Source organism: Carassius auratus, chromosome 14 (assembly GCF_003368295.1).
Source record: "Carassius auratus strain Wakin chromosome 14, ASM336829v1, whole genome shotgun sequence".
Taxonomy (NCBI): Eukaryota; Metazoa; Chordata; class Actinopteri; order Cypriniformes; family Cyprinidae; genus Carassius; species Carassius auratus.
Window position 1 is genome coordinate 33027994 of NC_039256.1, and position 20166 is coordinate 33048159.

At 39.1% G+C, this 20166-nt stretch overlaps 2 protein-coding genes and 1 non-coding gene across 3 annotated transcripts; all 3 read left to right on the forward strand.

Annotated features, from left to right (window-relative positions):
* Positions 1-1318: 1318 nt before the first annotated feature.
* Positions 1319-10789, forward strand: LOC113114381 (tripartite motif-containing protein 16-like). The gene is made up of 6 exons (XM_026281306.1): positions 1319-2019; positions 2499-2594; positions 2674-2907; positions 3948-4153; positions 4266-4285; positions 9501-10789. The coding sequence occupies exons 1-6, from the start codon at positions 1450-1452 to the stop codon at positions 10085-10087; spliced, it is 1713 nt and encodes a 570-aa protein (XP_026137091.1). The 5' UTR covers positions 1319-1449; the 3' UTR covers positions 10088-10789.
* Positions 10790-14753: 3964 nt separating this feature from the next.
* LOC113114394 (aurora kinase B) lies at positions 14754-19199 on the forward strand. Its single transcript, XM_026281325.1, has 9 exons — positions 14754-14839; positions 15120-15158; positions 15264-15321; positions 15432-15465; positions 15609-15797; positions 15982-16120; positions 16329-16477; positions 17999-18173; positions 18654-19199. The coding sequence occupies exons 1-9, from the start codon at positions 14834-14836 to the stop codon at positions 18822-18824; spliced, it is 960 nt and encodes a 319-aa protein (XP_026137110.1). The 5' UTR covers positions 14754-14833; the 3' UTR covers positions 18825-19199.
* Positions 19200-19615: 416 nt separating this feature from the next.
* On the forward strand, positions 19616-19697 carry trnal-aag (transfer RNA leucine (anticodon AAG)). Its single transcript has one exon. It is a non-coding gene; the product is annotated as a tRNA-Leu (tRNA).
* The last annotated feature ends 469 nt before the right edge of the window (positions 19698-20166 follow it).

The window sequence follows — 20166 nt, forward strand, 5'->3', positions numbered from 1 at the left end:
TCCGTGGAGGAGGGGGTAATGTCACACTGTCTGGTCTCTGTTTCCCTGAGTCTCCACTAGTTGTCTCACTTCCCCATAGGCACCTCACCGTAGGCACTACAATTCCCACTAAGCCTTGTCCCTTCATCACAGTAATTGCACTCCTGTCAATTGCACTCAGGTGTCTTCACTTGTTAGTCATTATCCTCCCTATATTAACCAGTCCCTTCTATTTGTCTTCATGGAGTCCTTACTTTCCGTCACCAAGTTTCCTCATGTTCCTAGTCTTCGAGTTCCTGTTCCTGTTCCTGTTTGTTTGTTTTTTTGTTTCTGTTTTGGACTGATTTTTGGTTACAACCCCGGCTTGTTTTGACTCTGTTTTGATTTTGGATAACCCTATTAAACTCACACTGTACTTGGATCTTCCGTCTCTTGTGTTCCCGTACGTGACAGTACCCACTAAATTACTGAAAGAGTTGTTACCTGTAGCCGAAGAACCGCTTTTCAATTTTTATTATCTAAACTAACAGAGTGTGTTAAAAATGTAAAAGATTGGATGACCAATAATTCTCTTATTATTCTCTTCCTGATAATGTTCGGGGTTCAGACACACTCTCTCTGTTTAAATCTAGATTTAAAAACGCATCTCTTTCGCCAAGCATTCAAATAATGCATCTCATAAATTGTGAGTGTAGTTGCATCTGATCAAATGTGCATTCTTATTCATTAGCTTGGGTTAAACTAATTAATTTTACTTTGTTGGATCAGCAGCTATGCTAATGATGTCTCTATTTGAGAAGAGTGCTGACCCTCAGAGGACCCCAGATGATGCTAACCCTGGATTAAGAACTAACAAATATTGCTACAAGTGTGACTGCATCATACAATAATTATTAATTATTAATAATATTAATAATGTTCATCGTCTGGCTGACTACGTCTTGTATACATTTTTCTGAAAAATCCTGTCATACGTGCACAGACTTACAGCCACCATTTATAAACTACTACTAAATATTGTAGAAATTTTATTTTCTGTAAAGTTGCTTTGTAATGATTTGTATTGTAAAAAGCGCTATACAAATGAACTTGAATTGAATTGAACTGAATATTAAAAATTTCAGTGCTTTGTTACAGTACACAGAGAAAGGTGATGTAAAAAAACTGTGAATGAGAAAAACAAAAAAAAGACAGACCTTCAGATGAAAGGAAAAACAGCAGTCACTCTCTGAATCACACTCCACTCACTCAGCAGACGCTCAAGCACACGCATGCGCAGAGAGAGAGAGAGAGAGAGAGAGACTACAGGTGAAGGAATGAGGAAGCTGGTTTACAGTCCCACAGACACACCTGTTTTACACATGACTCAGACACAGAAGCAGGAAACAGGAATCAAATGATTTCAGGGAAAGAGAAACTGAAGTGTAGTTGAGCTGTTGTGTGTTTGTGTCTCTGTATTCATTCAGTAAAATGGCTGAAGCCAGAGTTTCTCAGGATGAGTTCATGTGTCCGGTGTGTCTGGATCTCCTGAAGGATCCAGTGGCTATTCCCTGTGGACACAGTTACTGTAAGATCTGTATTACAGACTGCTGGGATCAGGAGGATCAGAAGAGAGTCTACAGCTGTCCTCAGTGCAGACAGACCTTCAGTCCAAGACCTGCTTTATCTAGAAACACCATGCTGGCTGAAGTGGTGGAGAAACTGAAGAAGACCAGACTCTCTGATGACTGTTACGCTGGAGCTGGAGATGTGCAGTGTGACGTCTGTACTGGAAGAAAATACAGAGCCGTCAAGTCCTGTCTGATGTGTCTGAACTCTTACTGTCAGAATCACCTCCAACAACATGAGAGTTTCTTTAGAGGAAAGAGACACAATCTGACTGAAGCCACTGGACGACTGCAGGAGATGATCTGCCAGAAACATGAGAAGACCCTTGAGGTTTTCTGTCGCACTGACCAGGAATGTATATGTGTGCTGTGTATGGATGACCATAAAAACCACGACACTGTATCAGCTGCAGCACAGAGGACAGAGAAACAGGTATTTAACACTAGACACTGATGAAATATTACTGACACTCATTTCATAAGTGTTTATATCATCTCCATATTAACAGCTTACAGCATTCACACTGCAGCAGAAATAAACAACAGCTGCAAGAAGAGTTTCCTGAAAATGATCTGTAAACCTTTATCAACACAGTCTTTAGTAAAATGGCCTTTCTTTACACTATTTTCCAGTTCTTTGACATATAATACAGACAATAAATATATGCTTCCATCAGTCAAAATGCAGAAACACTGTCAGTGTAAAGTTTCACTTTAATAATACTTATTCATGTATGATAATTGCAACCGATCATCACTTCTGGAGTTTGAACCTACAGCCATTTGTTATCAGTTTAGATAAATAACCTTTAAACTGCCTCACACTACATTTACATTGACCATTTACCTTTTACTTGATTGATCTGTTCATGATGATTTATTGACATTCACTATCATCTGTTTGTCCTGCAGAAGCAGCTGAAGGAGACACAGAAGACGCTCCAGCAGAGAATCCAGCAGAGAGAGAAAGATCTCCAGCAGCTGAGAGAGACTGTGGAGTCTCATAAGGTGAGTCTGGAGAAGAAGAGAAGTTTGTCTCCGTCTCAGTTCAGACTCACTGAAGCTGAATCACTGTGTGTCCTAACAGCGCTCTGCACAGACAGCAGTGGAGGACAGTGAGAGGATCTTTACTGAGCTCATCCGCTCCATTGAGAGAAGCCGCTCTGAGCTGATACGACTGATCAGAGATCAGGAAAAGACTGCAGTGAGTCGAGCTGAAGAACGACTGGAGCGACTGGAGCAGGAGATCAATGATCTGAGGAGGAGAGACGCTGAGCTGGAGCAGCTTTCACACACACAGGATCACATCCAGTTCCTGCAGGTAACACACATCTACAAGAACAGGATCAGAGTGGACAATGCTTCAGTGTATTGAAACCAAACCTGAGCATGTGTTAAGGGTCCTTGTGAAGTTTCAGTGTCTTTAACCACTCTAAAGTTATAAATAATGGTAAATTAATTCAAAGCCTTTGATCTGCTTTTCCTGAGTTAATCTACTCAACCCTATAATGACATATTTTATCACCCAAAGTGTAAGTAACAAACACTAGAATCTGTAGTTATAATGTGATATTATTAATATGAGAAGAATGGAGCTGATGCTGTGTAAGTGCTGGATTGAGATGAGTTACTAAAGATCAAATCTGATGTTGGTGCTGTCAGGGATACGCGGGACTCAGATGCAGGTAACAGAGTTTATTAGCCCACACTGGGCAAACAGGGAAAAAAAAACAGAAGAATGGCTACTCCTCAGAGTAGAGCAAAGAAATCTCTCAGCGGGGACCAGTCCAAGCGTCTTCTGTGACGCAACGTCAGGTCTCATCCACCAGAGCGTCGTTGGGGGACGCAGCGTCAAGTCACACCAAAATCCCTGAAGGAAAGGACAGAGTGCAGAGAGGAGCTGGGGGTCAGGTCTCAGAAGATCCAAAAGAGAGGTGAGGCAGGGACTGGAGGCAGAACCAGTCTAGACTGACAAGAGCAGTACCCGGGGAAAGAATACAAATCCAAAAACACGACAAGGCAGGACTAGGCAGACAGGTTGAAACAATCACACTCGAAGCACAAAACAATCACAACGGTCTGACAAAAGACAGAGCACGAGAGGAACTAAAATAGAGGAGAGCTAATGAGGAAGGAGTGGCTACAGGTGTGACGGAACACAGGGAATTAAGGGTAACGAGTGGGAGGGGGAAGAAACACTGACAGCAGAACACATGAGCTGTCAAAACAAAACCCATGTGTTCTGAGACTAGACACACAGACAACAAGACAAATATATAGCAACACAGACCTAAGTCATGACAGGTGCAGGTTATTGGGTGAAGTGTGGAGCTGATGAGTTTTGATTTCTGTTTTCTGTAGAGTTTGCAGTCTCTCTCAGCACCTCCTGAATCTACAGATGTAAATGATGATCTCTTCAGTTCTCTCTTCTCTTCTGATGATCTGAGAGAATCTGTTCATCAGCTGAGAGACAAACTGGAGGATTTCTGCAAACAGGAGCTCAAGAAGATCTCAGACAGAGGTAAAGTCCTGGAGATTCATCTGCTCTCAGAAACCAGTCCATCATCATCTTGTATCACGGAGAACATCATATTAGAAATGTGATACAGGATCATGAGAATCACTCTGTTCATGTCTGTTGATTTCCACAGTCTCATTCACCAACATTGTTCCCAGAACCAGGAAGGACTTCCTAAAATGTAAGTCAGTGAGAAAACAAGCAGAAAAACTCTCTGAGTGTGTTCATGTTCCTCCTGTAGAAGGTGAAAGAAGAGTTTTATAAATAACGTAAATGATAGGGCTGCCCTCGACTAAATATTTTCTGATCGACTAATAGTCATACATTTAAATTGATTAATCAACTAATCACACATTTAAATTAATTAGCCATAAAATTCATAATAATGACCCTTTAATTGCCTATCAGCGCTCAAGCACATACACAAAGCTTGCCACAGAGCACCACCGAAGTAATGAATGTTTCAGGAAAATAAATAGCAAGAAGACTCCTAACATCATAATAATTCATTAATAAACTAATGTTTTCTGTATTTCCGGCTGCAGTCGATGACACTGATTTGTCATCACAGCAGACGTGCAAGTTCTATACGGATTACAAAATCTGAAAATATTTGTTTTACATGAAATGTAGGCATTTCACTTTCTGTAGATATATTTCTCATGCCTGTGAGACAAGCATGGAGTTTAGACGGCAGAAAGTGCACCCTGTCTGCTTTCATTATTTTACAAAAGCACAATGTCTTGTTGTCATTGTCAGTGCACACAAATAAATGTAGACCTTTAACAGATTCGAAAGATATATTGCTCTTGTCTGTATGATCAAAAATGATGTAGCATTTTAAAGGGGGGGTGAAATGCTCGTTTTCACTCAATAACCTGTTAATCTTGAGTACCTATAGAGTAGCCTATAATATATTTTTTTAAATTTACTTTATAGTACACCTATAAAAGTCTTTAGTTTTATTATATTCATAAGAGAAAGATAGTCTGTACCATTTTTTCCCGGAAAAACACGAGCGGCTGGAGGCGTGACGTGTGGGCGGAGCTAAAGAATCACGAGCGCTAGTAGACTTTTGCGTTGAGAGCGTTTGGAAGCTGTGACATTACCGTGAGGGAAAAACCATCATCCAAAACAAACCATGGCTAACAGTCAGATTCAGCCGTTTATTTATGATCCAGAATCAGATCCAGAGAATGAAATTTAACAAGAGCAGCATCAGCAACGACGTCTCTATAGCAGGGGCGGAGCGGGGGGGTGGCTAATGGGGCTTAAGCCCCGAATGTTTTGTCAAAAGCCCCGAATCTTTTAGCTTTTTTAAAATAACTTCAACTTTGTTTCATTTCCTCTCAGTCTCTCAGACTGGAGCGGCAAAAAAAAGAAACAAAAGCTCGATTACTGTGCGTTGTGGCGGACGGTAAAGCATCACGCATCACTTCGCTTGTTTGCCAACTGCCGATAAAAACTAATGAAGAAGAATATAAATCATCTTCTTCGTCGTTGTCATTAGGGGCTGGTGGGCTTTTTATTTCACCGCCGTCGTAGCGAGCTCACTGACTAACCGCCTGAAATTAACATTATGGACATAATTTTTTTTTAAAAGGAACTCGTAACAGCAAACCTCACCGGCCAGCGAGAGATTCAAAAGCAATATATCCCAATGTATCAAATGCTAAGTTATTTCAGGGCATGTTTTACAACTGTTCTCGGCACATTAGTGGGATAAGAAGATAGATTAATTGAGAAATATAGCTGGAGAACAATTAAATACAAAATAGTTTGTAGGCTCTACTGGGTGAATATTTATTTTTTTTCTGAGTAACCATCATTTTACCATATAGTGTATAGATTTTTAGGCATTCTGTTATCTCAAACAGCCTGAAAAATAGTGCATTTATCTGACATAAATGGGGGAAAAAATCTCCCCTGCGGAGTACACCCCTGCAGCCCCCTAGGTTTGGGCTAAGCCCCGAATGTTTACATCTTCTGGCTCCGCCCCTGCTCTATAGCCCCTTTCACACTGCCATTCCGGCAAATACAGGGGTAAAGTGTTCCTGCAATTGTTCCCTGGTCGCTAGATTCTGCACTTTCACACTGCCAGTGATGACCCGGTATATGTGCGTGCTTTCACACACAACCCATGAAGATCCCGTAACGACACGTGACATCAGCGCGTGACGTGTAATGTACGAGTCGACAACGCTTGGCACGTTATACTTTAACTGAAGCAAGCAAACGATCTCTGCGTCAGCGCGGAAAGTGAGGAACTAACTGATCTCTGCTTCATTACAGTTTGCACATATGTTTTCGTCGCGAATGTTGATCTTCCTTCAAAACAGCCTGTAAAAAAGTCGCGCGATAACGTGCGTCATCACTTCGACACGGCATTAGATCTGGCTTTTGTTCACACAGCGCTCGTTCCGGATCGATTACCGCAATGTCCCCGACCCGGGTTCGATTCGGTAATCAATTCCGGGACGTGGTTGCTTTCACACAGAAGGCGACCAGGCAATGTTACGGGAATATTGCGGGTCCGACGTGCAGTGTGAAAGGGGCTTATGTGGTATGTACTGAAACTGTATATATTTGCTTAGCGGTTTTGGAAAAGGACTAAGTTCCACTTTATGTCGTCTTTTATTTTTGTTAAGCTGTACATGTGGAAAGTGCAGTTTGATGACAACATCGCATGTTGTTTACTTGATGTGCTTACGCGCCGATAGCTAAGTTAACAACACAGAGATATTTGAAGCAGTTTTACTCACCGCCTGCGGTTCCAACACACGATCGTGACCCTTTTTCGTTGGGACCGCATTATCCTTAAGAAATAAACGATGTGCAAACCCGGCATCAAACTGGGCTTTGTTTGTAAAACAAGCATCTTCTAAATGCAGGGAACAAACACAAACACTTGCACAACTCCGTTGATGCTCTGTAAAAATAAACTCCATCCACTGGTCCCTTAATGCTGTTTCTCTTTTGGTAATCTGTGCAGGGTTGTCTTGCCCTGGCAACCAAAAACACACTTCTTTTGTGACATTTGGCGACGCTCTCGCTCTGATCAGTGAAGTCTGTTGTGCTCTCAGTGCTCTGCTATACGGGAGCGCTCTCTTCCGGCAGAAGTGCCTCAGGACCCATATAAGGAAATTCAGCTCCATCTAACGTCACACAGAGCCATACTCGAAAAAAACTTTCCCAAACTTGTGACAAACCGGAAGGAGTATTTTGGGAATAGAAATACTCCTTCAAACGTACAACTTAATCTTTGAAACTTTGTCCATGTTTAGCATGGGAATCCAACTCTTTAACAGTGTAAAAAACTCAGTATGCAGCCCCCCCCCCCCTTTAAGTTAAATGCAAATGATCACACTGGTCATGCCGTGAGCGTGCTACTGTTCAGCATCCACACTCTGCACAAACACTGGAATAGCGCACATTTTTCTAGGTTTACATTAAATCCACTGCTCACGTAATGCTGGGTTCTTCAGGAAACTGAACAAGATTATCTTTCCCTTGCAATAAAAAAAAAACACTTCTTTAGAGACATTCTTCCCGGTCAAATCCCTCGCAGCAGTGAAGCCGAATCAAGTGCATTGATGTACGTGCTCTTGCATGATTGAAAAAAAAACTTTCCAAAACTTTTTTGGCACAAAAATACTCTGCCATGCTTAGCATGAGAATCCAACTCTTTAACAGTGAACGACTCTAAATGAATGAAACCGCATTGTACCCCTCCTTTATTGCATGTTTTGAATGTATTGGGTGAACCATTTGGTGGTTAATGTCTCAGTGATTAAGTCATCGAGTCATAAATTCATTCATTTGATTTAAGCAAATTCCTGATTCATTCATTGATGAAGTAAACTGTTCACTATATGAATGGTTCACTGAATAGACTTGTTAAACTTTAAGTTGATTATCACCATCAGATCGATCGTTTTATTACATCAAAATACTGCGAGAGCAGTTCTGAAACACAAGGAGTCATCTGCTCTCTATAGCTCTGATGGTACTTTCAATTTCAATGGTACCCATCAATTATTCACCCTCATGGTCCAAAAGAGTATATGTAATAAATTTATCAAGCTAAATATTTCTTGCTGAAGCTACTTTTTGTAATGTCTGTTTGATGCTTTACACAACAATGACTTTAATTTGTGATTAATTTAATTAATTAATCGTCACATCAGGTAATTCATTTGATTCTTTTAAGTAATTGTTTACCAGGCTTAATCTTTACATTTTATGGGCATTTATACATTTATTTATACATTTTTGTCTAAACGTCTGCATCAGCAATGAGCCAAATTCATATGTTTAATCAATGGATAAGATAAGAATATTAAGACATTTGGGCTGTTGCCAAGCAAAAGAAAGTATCTTTGCAATGCAGAGGAAACACAGACGCTGCATCTGAAGCGGTGTTTAGATGTAGTAATAATAATAATAATTTCTTACATTTATATAGCACTTTCTAAGCACTCAAAGCACTTTACATGGTCAGGAGATATCTCCTCATCCACCAGCAGTGTGCAGCTTCCACCTGGATGAGGCGACGACAGCCATATTTGAAATAATAAATAAAAAAATTATTAAAAAGATAAAATAAATTAGGTTCATTCAGGAACTAAACACTTTCCAGTTGCTCAGAGACACAAAGCAGTGCTGTGGCTCTGATGGAATTATTTTTACAGGGATATATAGTGTCTAAAATGTGAATTTCTTTGTTAAAATGTTTGCCCGTAGATGCACTGGCTTATCAACATCTATCCCACAGCCTCGGTCAGAAGGTTGATCCATCACAGTTTCAGGTCTTAAGCAGTGATTTATTTCACAATCAGTTTGTTCATGTAGGTGTGTGTGGTTTCTGAAATAAAGAAACAGCAATAAATTAAATAAACTTTCCAAACAACATACAACGCTTGCAAATAAATTACAATAATTAAAGCAATACTGAAATGGGAATTGAAAATGACAAAGCTTAAATACACCAGTAATAGAACAGACCATACAACGTGATATCATTCTTAACTCAATCAAATCATTATACATCATGTAAGCTACATGCTAATATGATAATACAGATGTCCTAGAGATCCATATCAGCATCACTGATATATGTATTTTCAGTAAACATAGATCTTAACCGTGTATTTATACAGATCTTTGAATTGAACGTGCATAAACATAGATTATAACAACATTATAACATCAAATATTCATACACATACAAGTACAAGTCTACACATACATATTTCAGCAGAACATGGGACAGCTCTAGTAAATAATAATTTGCACAGATATCTGGTCATCTGTACTGAGACACTGATGATTCACTGAACATGAAAAGATCAAACAGATTCATAATTCCTGATTCTGATGTGTTTTATCTCCTTTAGATTCCCATCATCTCACTCTGGATCTGAACACAGCACATAAACGACTCCGTCTGTCTGAGAACAACAGACTGATTACTAACACTGGCACAGAGCAACCATATCCTGATCATCCAGACAGATTTGATGGTTGGTCACAGGTGTTGTGTAGAGAGAGTGTGTGTGGACGCTGTTACTGGGAGATTGACTGGAGTGGAGATTATGGTGTGTGTGTATCAGTGTCTTATAAGAGCATCAGCAGGAAGGGAGGAGGTGTTGAGTGTTTTTTTGGATCTAATGATCAGTCCTGGAGTTTGGACTGCTCTTCCTCCAGTTACTTATTCAGACACAATAACATAAAGACTGATGTCTCTGTGAAGTCCATCAGCAGTAGAATAGGAGTGTTTGTGGATCACAGAGCAGGAACTCTGTCCTTCTACAGCGTCTCTGACACAATGAGCCTCATCCACACAGTCCAGACCACATTCACTCAGACGCTCTATCCTGGGTTTACGGTTTGTTATAAGTCATCAGTGAAACTGTTGATGAATCAGAAGACACTGACGAGAGATTCTACCCATAATGCTTTGAGCTGCATGATGAATCAGTAACAGTGAGATGTTATAGAGTCTCTTCTCTTCTCATTAAGGGGTCGTGCACATATCTCGTCTTTTGCGTGCTCAAGTTCCTAATTTCAAATGTTCTTGTCTCTTCAGGAGATGAACGGAACAGATTATTATTTTTCATACAGTGATTGTACATCTGATCGACAGATAAACCGATGTCCTGAAATATCTTGATAATCTTTTATGATTTTCAAATAAGGTTAATGAATTAAATAAGTAATAAATTACGATGATGCCTCATCTTAAATGGAAGTATAAGTTAGACATGTAATTTAATATTATACAGCATACATCTATATAATATACTAACAAACAACTCATTTATATTACCTTTTTAATGTATAGGCCTACTATTAATATGGTTTTAATAAAATATCATAAATATGATGTCTTATAGATTACTAGTATCAACTAAGACAAGTGATCATAATGAGAAATATAGTTAATTACAATAATTAAAGTGTGACAAACTGCTAAATATTCTGATGATTTACCTTCAGGCTTGCTGGAGCTTTGAATCCATGTTTGTGATGTTTTACGGCCTTTGGCTCTTTTTCTTTTTTTCTGTGTGTGAGTGTGTTCTTGTCACATTGAGAATGTTGTATAGACTCACCCCTTTATTATGTGTATGATCTGTTGTGTTGGTTTTATTGATATTTATTGGACAAATAAAAAAAATGCTTTGAACTTTAGTATTACCCATTCATTTCCTATGGGTGCCCATTTTTAAAAAGCCTCTAAATGCTGTCTGAAATTATACATACATTCATACATACAGTGTATTAAATATTGCATAAATATAAATAAACATTTATTGCAAGTTTTCTGTTAAGGTTATGCTATTTTCTAGATGTACTCACTGGACTGAAGTGAAAATGTTCTTTGATAATGTAAACATTCTTTGCTCCGTTGTTGTAAAGGATGAATGTGTTACAGGCTAAATAGTAACTTACAATGTTTTTATTAAATGCACATTAATACAAAGGCATTCCTATAAAATATATTGACACCCGTATCTGCTACTTAAGTAAAAAATATTATTTTATGCAGTTATTAGATTACACTAAGACTCCTTCACTCATCGCCCGTCATAAATCAACTAACATGATAAAGGTGCATTTACTTGCACACGTTTAAGAATCAAGATATTTGATTACATAGTTTGGGGAAATTAAGCCTGTATGAGTACAGTACAGCATAATGTGTCAAATAAATGAAACATGATGAAACATTCATTTTAGTTCAAATTCGAGATTACAGTGGTACATGACATGGTGAAGAAATGACTGAATGAATAATAATTAAAGTTGGTTAAGATAAAGTTTGATTAATGACTCCGCGCCAGCAGATGGCGCTCGTGCTCGAGTTCAGCGGGAAGACCGTTGCTGTAGTAACGCGGATACACATGTGACTAAATATGGTTAATCTCCACTATACAGTTAATAATAATAACTGTAATAAAGCGAGAGGAGTGTTATTTAAGTTATTAAACACATTCAAGACGTTTGGAGCCGATTCAGAGACGAACTGTGTGTTTAGAGTGAAATCAAGCCGTTTATCTGAAACAGTTTGTGGTTTTCTCTTTAAACGATGAAACACGTGTTTTATAATAACCCCAGTTCTGGCGACGAACACACATCTTCCAGACATGTTAATAATCAGAGGGTCGTTTAAAGTGATTGGGTGTCCAGTAATGTCCTTCGAACATCTGAAGCTTTAGAAACATAACTATTTGTTTCAGAGAACATTCAATTTTAATGCTTGCAACATGATAACATGATTTTCCTTAAAACACACATTAAACCCTTAATATACTTTTTTGTTGTTGTTTATAAATGCTAAAAATCTCTTCTTTCTTTTCTTTTTTTTCTTTTTTTTTAGAAATGATTTGTATCGTAAAAAGCGCTATACAAATAAACTTGAATTGAATTGATAGAAATGTTTTTGAAATGGTAAAAAAAGACTTAATTATGAGATTACAAAGTCATTATGACAAGTCATAATTTTTAGAGTTGGGTCTGAGTCCACCTTTGTCGAGTACGAGTCAAGACCAAGTCCACAAACATCGAGTCCAAGTCCGAGTCCGAGTCCAAAAGGGGTCGAGTTGGACTCAAGTCCGAGTTCTTAAAGGCCGAGTCCGAGTCGAGTCCGCCCGAGTCCAGAAAGTATAATTAAATTAAAAAAGATTATAAATTGGTATTGTACATTTTTACATTCTATTAATATTTTAACCTTTCAACCCATTAAACCAATGGCAATATAAAAATGTAATAAAAAAATACCACTGTTACATCTAGTCATTGCCATTGAACATTTTTATTTTATGTCAACAGAACTAGTTTCCTATCAAAAAAGGTTTCAAAGGTTTTATTGTATTACAAGTGCATGAAAATACAAATGAACCTATTTTATTATTGTATCACACTATATTGTCCTCCAGTTAAAGATGACATTTCAGTTATTTAATGCCTCTCCCCCACATTTGACAGAGGTAAAGTGCAGCCAATGAGGAGATCCTTAATGATGACATTATGAATTTCTTGTTTTCTTGGAGAACTTGCATCATAAAGTTGCATTGCTTGTTTGGTCAGTTCTGGTCTTGCAAATCCTGCAATGCTGAGCTGTGCAGCATCTGTTGGTTGCTGCTGCTGTCTTTGGTACTCGGTTGCATCGGTTTTCGGATCACCAGTACACTGAACCGAAAACCGATTCTTTCGGAGGCGTCCGATTTGAGAACCGATGAACCGATGATACTGCGCATGCGTGTAATTTTTCAAGTATTTTGTTAAACATCGGAAAGTGTGATAAAACTATATATATATATATATATATATATATATATATATATATATATATATATATATATATATATATATATATATATACACACGTTTTTTTTTTAAGATAGGGGCTACATGTTTCTAATCTGTATATTGTAGATTATGTATGGGCAAAAGGGGTTTTCAGGGAAGTTGGACAATAATTAAGACTCTAAAGACTCCATGTTTAAAATGAATAAGGGATGATTTATGAAATATCTGTACTGTATTTATAGTTAATGATGACAGATTCACAAACTGAGTTTGTAGTAAACAGAACATGAACACGAGTAGAGCAGCTGATGATACTGAACTGCAGCATGTGCCGATGTCCTGACATTTTATCCTACCCTGTCAGATTTTCCTACCCGGGTTTTGAGCGATTCTCGTTCTCGAGTCAAGAACCGGTTGTATCAGTTTTCAGATCATCAGTAAACTTAACCGAAAACCGTTTCTTTCGGACGCGTCCGATTCGAGAACCGAGGAGCTGATGATACTGCGCATGCGTGATTCAGAATGAAGCCGAATGACTCACAGCGCGTCTGAACCGAACTTATTCTTTTGGTGATTGATTCTGAACTGATTTTGTGCTAATGTAATGAGTGCGGGTAAACCGAGGGCTTGAATGAAGGGCAATCTGACGAAACGTAAGTTCATTTAATAATAAATACATCGCAATGGATTATGTATCCGGTGAACTGTTTTTTTTTTTCAACCGGTTTATTGAATCAAACCGTCCGAAAGAACCGGTTCGCGGAAAAGAATCGAACTTCCCATCACTAATCCACACTGATATCCAGTGAGTGGTGCGTGTTTCGTCTGCAAGCAGGAGACTTCTGTCTGCCGGTGTGGTGCAGTAAAATGACAGAAGGGGAGACATTCATTAATTTATCATTTCAATTTTATGCTGGTTTTATTGTTACACATGACGTGGACTCGACTGTACTCGGAATATTTTCCGAGTCCAAAATGTTCAAGTCCGTGTCAAGTCCGAGTACAAATTCACCCGAGTGCGTGACAAGTCCGAGTTCATTCAAAATTGGACTCGAGTCCGGACTCGAGTCCAAGTTCGAGTACCCCAACTCTAATAATTTTATGTCATAAATACAACTTTTCATAATTTTGACCTTATTTTATAACTGACTTATTTTTCATAATTCATACTTTTTGTTATAATTTCAATTTTCCATGTCATAATTTCATAACATAAATGACTAATCTCCTAACTGAGTGGTTGCCTCATGATTTCTACTTTGATTTCATACTCATGACTTTTCATGACATAATTTTAACTTTTTATGTCAGAATTTCAATTTAACTAAAACATATTTTGTTCTCTTGTACAATATCTGCAATATGCATAATTATATGGTTTAAATTTACTGTATATATATTTTGATTGATTAAATCATATGATTAGAAAATATGAAGATTTTATTTGCAAAAACAGATAACTGTTTTTTTGTTTTCTTTTCAAAAAAAATAATGTTTTTTATTATGTTATTATGGTTTTACTTATTATGGGTTAGTTGTATTATTTAACCTAATCAAAACCCAAATGCAGTTTGATTGAGATTAATTGGAATGCACGATAAACAAAACATGATTTCTGAATGTTGTTAAAAACGGAGTTATCTGTTTTTGCAAACGAACTCTTCATAACTCTATAGTTGTTGTTTTTACTTATAAAAAGATCCAATTCAAAGCGCATGCGCGAATCTCTGAGGCGGGGCCAGAATGATTGGCACGTCACTGGCCCAATGAGAGTTCGCGTCAATGGGCCAATCAGCGGTGAGTTTTTAGTGTCTCGGCCAATAGAAATGCATCTGCTTTTCATTTTAAATCCAGGCGGTTGAAAGAGCGAAACGGAAGAACAGACAGCAGAAACAGACACGAGAACTAAATAATCATCATGCAGGTAAAATAAACAATTATCAATCATCTCATTTAAACGTAAGCGCGTATATATGTGTGTTTAGATGATGTTAGTATTGTTCGCTGACTAATGTATATCAAATTAAAGTCTTTCCTGTTAAACGAGACCGAGTGCTAAATCCACTCAGCTAACGTTAGAATGATTTCAGAGATAAGTTTACGTTACGTGATTTATTATTATTTTATAACTTGTTACTTGTTTTGGTTACCCATATGAGAGCTGTTTTATGGATGTAAGTGATGTATTGTGTTTGTTTTATCAGAATAAAGAGAACCGGGAGCCCAGAGCTCTGCAAACACAGGTTAGAAGCTAGCGCCAGCGTCTCATTCCTCTTTGGTTCACTACAGAGTGCGCTTCTTAGGGATGACTGTGTGTCTGACGCTCTGTGTGTGTGTTTGTGTGTCAGGTGGCTGCTGTGGGTCCTCTCAGAGTCAGTGTGAATCCAGACACACACGCTGTTTCAGGTAACATCTCCAGAACAAGTCCTCCTTCAGAGACTTTAGTGCACTAGATTATAGCTGAGGTCTCACTGCTGATAGAAACGTGCTGTATTCAGTCTCTGGTCTTCTTTCAGGTCCTGGGAGAGTTCCTGTGAAATCAAACACAAAGTGAGTCTGATGTAGGAATCTAATATATTCTGTTCTTCATGGTTTTCATTCCTGCTGAAGATCATGTGAGCCCTGATGTCACTAAGAAGGTTTAGATGTATTTATTTGTACTGAGGAAGAACATGCCGTCGTCTCTCCTTCAGGAAGCTGTCCATCAGAGACTTCGACATCGGCCGTCCGCTGGGGAAGGGCAAGTTCGGTAACGTTTATCTGGCGCGCGAGCGGAAGCTGAAGGTGATCGTGGCTCTGAAGGTGCTCTTCAAGTCTCAGATGGAGAAGGAAGGAGTGGAGCATCAGCTGCGGAGAGAGATCGAGATCCAGTCTCACCTCAGGTGTGTTCTCCGCTCTTCATGACCCTGCAGGAACTAAAACCGTCCGTCTCCAGAAATTTACTTGAATAATGTTGTAGTTACATTTTCGAGTTGACTAGTTAAAAACCGAGAATTGGTCAAACCTTTGGAATGTAATCAAGATTTATTTATTTTGTTGACTAATCGTTTGAGCCCTTCTCTCCAGGCATCCCAACATCCTGCGCTTCTACAACTACTTCCACGACGACACGCGTGTGTTTCTGATCCTGGAGTTCGCTCCGCGGGGAGAGATGTACAAAGAGCTTCAGCGCTGCGGACGCTTCGACGACCAGCGCTCCGCCACCGTGAGTCACAACATCCATCACCATCTCGGTTCAGACACTCATTTCTAAAATCGGATCGTTCAAACCTGCCTCGAGTAGTTACTGCGTTTAGTTTAGATTCTTCCCCATCTTTTCAACTACACCGTATTATCAGAGAAGTAACGTGATGAAAGTTTATAGTTCAGATGTTAAGACTGTAGGTGACATGACGCTGCTCTTGTGTCTGCAGTACATGGAGGAGCTGGCGGACGCTCTTCTGTACTGTCACGAGAAGAAGGTGATCCACAGAGACATTAAACCGGAGAACCTTCTGCTGGGATACAGGGGAGAGCTCAAGATCGCAGACTTCGGCTGGTCCGTCCATGCACCCTCTCTCAGGTAACACACACACACCCATAATGCACCGGGACATTTAGTTCAGTTCTTCAGCAGAGATTGAGTCCCGTTATCCGAACATTCATAAATCATGACTAGACATGCACAGTTTATTATCACAGACACTTCAAGAGAATGATTCTAGTTTACAGCAGCTGTTTGAAACCAGTCTTGACTAAAACAATTAAAGAAAGCCAGTCTTGAAATAAGAGTTTAATTTCAGCTGGGAGTCAAGGAAAACATTTCTCAATTTAACTTGAATTTAACAGAAAAGGCTCGGTCACCTTTAGATTTCAAACGAGACAATGGGATAGTTCGATTATCAGAGGATGATCTATGAGATCTCCGAGGTGAGCTTGGACAAATAAGGTCTGAGATGTAGACTGGAGCAAGACCATGTAATGCTTTAAACACAAGATTTCAGTTTACATAAACCCTATAAAAACTAGCTCTTACAACAGAATTTATTTGCTTGTTGAATTTTTACTCTGAATCAAAAACAACACCCCAGATTTTTTTTGTTACATGAGTAAGGATATTTGCTGTCAAGGACCTAATCTACAGGACATGCTGTTAACCAAATGAGGGGAGCCAAATAAAATTTTCATTTAACTGGATAAAATTATCACCCATCCAGGTTTTGATGTCATTTTCACAAGCAAGTTGGATAAGGACTTTGACCCAGGTTTTATTGACGTATACAACTGGGTATCATCTGCATAAATGTGATCTGCGACCTTGTGAGACTCAAATGTAACGAAGAGGGAGCATTTATAAAACAAAATCGGGCCTAAAACAGAGCCCTGCAGCACCCCACCAGTAATAGAAGCAGGTGATGAATGAGACTGATCGATCTCCACAGAGGAACTCCTCACAGTAAAATGATTCGAACCGATCTAAGGCCGAATCACAAATAGCAGCTTCAGTTTTTAACCTGTCTAAAAGGATAAAGTGATCTACTTAAATCACTTAAAGCCAACAGTACCGAAACTGCACAATTCCCAGAATCCACAAATAAGTTGTTTACCACCGATTCAGTGCTGTGCTTGGATCTAAATCCAAACTGAAAAGGATGCTATATATTTTCAATAACCAATAATATGATAACCAATGTAAGAGTTTTCTCCAATTCTTTTGGTAAGAAGAGTTTGATATTAACCCATTCAACAGGATCCAGATTTGCTTTCTTAGCAGTGAATGAATACTTAGTATACACTTAAATTTTGCACATAATACACATGTACATACATAACTGCATTTTGTAATATACCTGCCTACAATTGTCATTTGTATATTTTCATTCACTATCTACTTATTTGTATTTTTTATTCTTTTATTATGTGTTTTATGTTCTGTCGCTGTCATTCTGTTGTACTGCGGAGCTTCTGTCACGAAAACAAATTCCTCGTATGTGTAAACATACCTGGCAATAAAGCTCATTCTGATTCTGAACCACTGCATGCCTAAGACCGGACCGAACTGAACCTGTCTGTAAAGAGATGTTTCTCTCTGTCTCTCTCTCAGACGGCGGACCATGTGTGGGACTCTGGACTATCTTCCTCCAGAGATGATCGAGGGTCACACTCACGATGAGAAGGTGGATCTGTGGTGCATCGGTGTGTTGTGTTACGAGTGTCTGGTGGGGAACCCTCCGTTCGAGACGGCCAGCCACACAGAGACATACAAGCGCATCACTAAGGTCTGTCTGCGTTTATTCACCTCTGCTTTTCTCTGAAATACCTCCGTTTCAGTCACTGTCTGACAGCAAGTTGACTCTGGAGAGGAGTGTTTTGTTAAAGACTTCTTTTACTTCAGAGTCATGTGCTTCTCGAAGCTTGTGTTCTGTGAGTGAAAGTCACTAGTGTTCATCCCAAAGAGGCGGAAAATCACTCATGTTTTCGTTTAGAGCTTTGATGCTGTTATCCTCATCTCAAGTGCAAACAGGTCATGTGACACTAAACAGGTCTCATTGAGAATCTAAATCTTCCATATTTGCAGGAAATTCACTAAAACATCAGTCAGTAAGGTTTCTAGAGCTTCATAAATAAACTTGTATGGTCTCTATTGTGCTGATGGGATTAAAAGGGTTGAAAGCGTTCTTTTCAGGAATTCAAATCAAGTTTTAAGGAAAGTGTGAGTAACATTCTGTGTGTGTGTGTGTGTGTGTGTGTGTGAGCAGGTGGATCTTCAGTTCCCGAAGCTGGTGTCTGACGGTGCTCGTGATCTGATCTCCAAGCTGCTGCGTCACAGTCCATCCATGCGTCTGCCGCTCCGGAGCGTGATGGAGCATCCCTGGGTCAAAGCCAACTCCCGCCGCGTCCTGCCGCCCGTCTGCAACACACACCACTGACACACACACTGCTCCAGGACCTGTTTGAGACACACAGCCCGGCCTCCACCGGTGATGGTTGTGCTGTGAGCTGAATGTTGCACCGTGTCAGAAATATCGGATCGAGGGCTCAGTTCTCCCCGTGTGTGTGTGTGTGTGTGTGTGTGTGTGTGTGTGTGTGTGTGTGTGAGGGCTGTATTAATTGGTCACAAACTTATTTAATTGTGACTGTTAATGAGTCCAGATGTAAACGAACTCTAAAGTTAGTCCCTTCTCTTTTACACAGTCTTGTGAGTCTGTAGTTCTGCTGTTCTGTTCATATTCATGTTGTTTTATATTCTATGAATCTGTCTTCTACTGAACCTATTAAATATAAACCAGTATGTTTTAAGTATGTTTTGTGGTGTAGCTTTTTGATTAGCGCACAGTGAATGTTACTCCTGATGCATTCAGGTTTCAGTTTCTGCAGAATACACAGACAGTTAGAAACACTAAACCGTTGTTTTAACTTCCTTGTTCAGTCTAATAGTAGTTTGGCTAATACTGGAATACAGAATAGTTCCTCTGAAGTTAATTTAGTTGGCTTTTTTATTTTGGTGAATCAACTTGAATATTTGAATCCCTTTATTTGGGAAGGGGGGGTTGCGACGGTAAATAAAGAACTAGCTCTTGGTTGTTTCAGTGAGGTTTGTGTAATAGTGTAGAAGATATAAATTAGACGATTATGAGACCGTTGTAAACTTAGTTAATGATTTGTATATATTTTTTATGTCCGCGATGGTTTGATTAGCCGAGAGGGGTAGTGGCGCAGGGGTAGCGTGGCCGAGCGGTCTAAGGCGCTGGATTAAGGCTCCAGTCTCTTCGGGGGCGTGGGTTCGAATCCCACCGCTGCCATATCGTTTTTATACAATCTAATTAAAATCGGATTTAAAACACGTCTATCGCTAATGATGCCAGTTTCGTGGAGCTGCCCATTATATTTTTGTAGGGCATATCAAACCATAGACATGATACATATGTAATAAGTATTATGTCTTTTAATAAACTGCCAAAGTCACGTGGTTTCAAATGGATTCGAAATTGCAGAGAAGCGAAGAACTCTACGGAGATCGCCCCCCAGCGGTGAACCACTAAATCTCAGATCAGCTCATTACTTTGTAGACATTTTAATGAGACATTTATAGAGTTGAAAGGAAGAGTACTAGCTAATAGTCTCTTATTGTCCTCCATGTAACAGACAAAACAAGTCCTGCAAATTAATATAATAACACATTATACAAACACTTCATATTTAATGGGATTATGTTAACTGCATAAATATTCAATAAAACATTTGTAAAAGCTGTATTTATTAGTTTTTTGT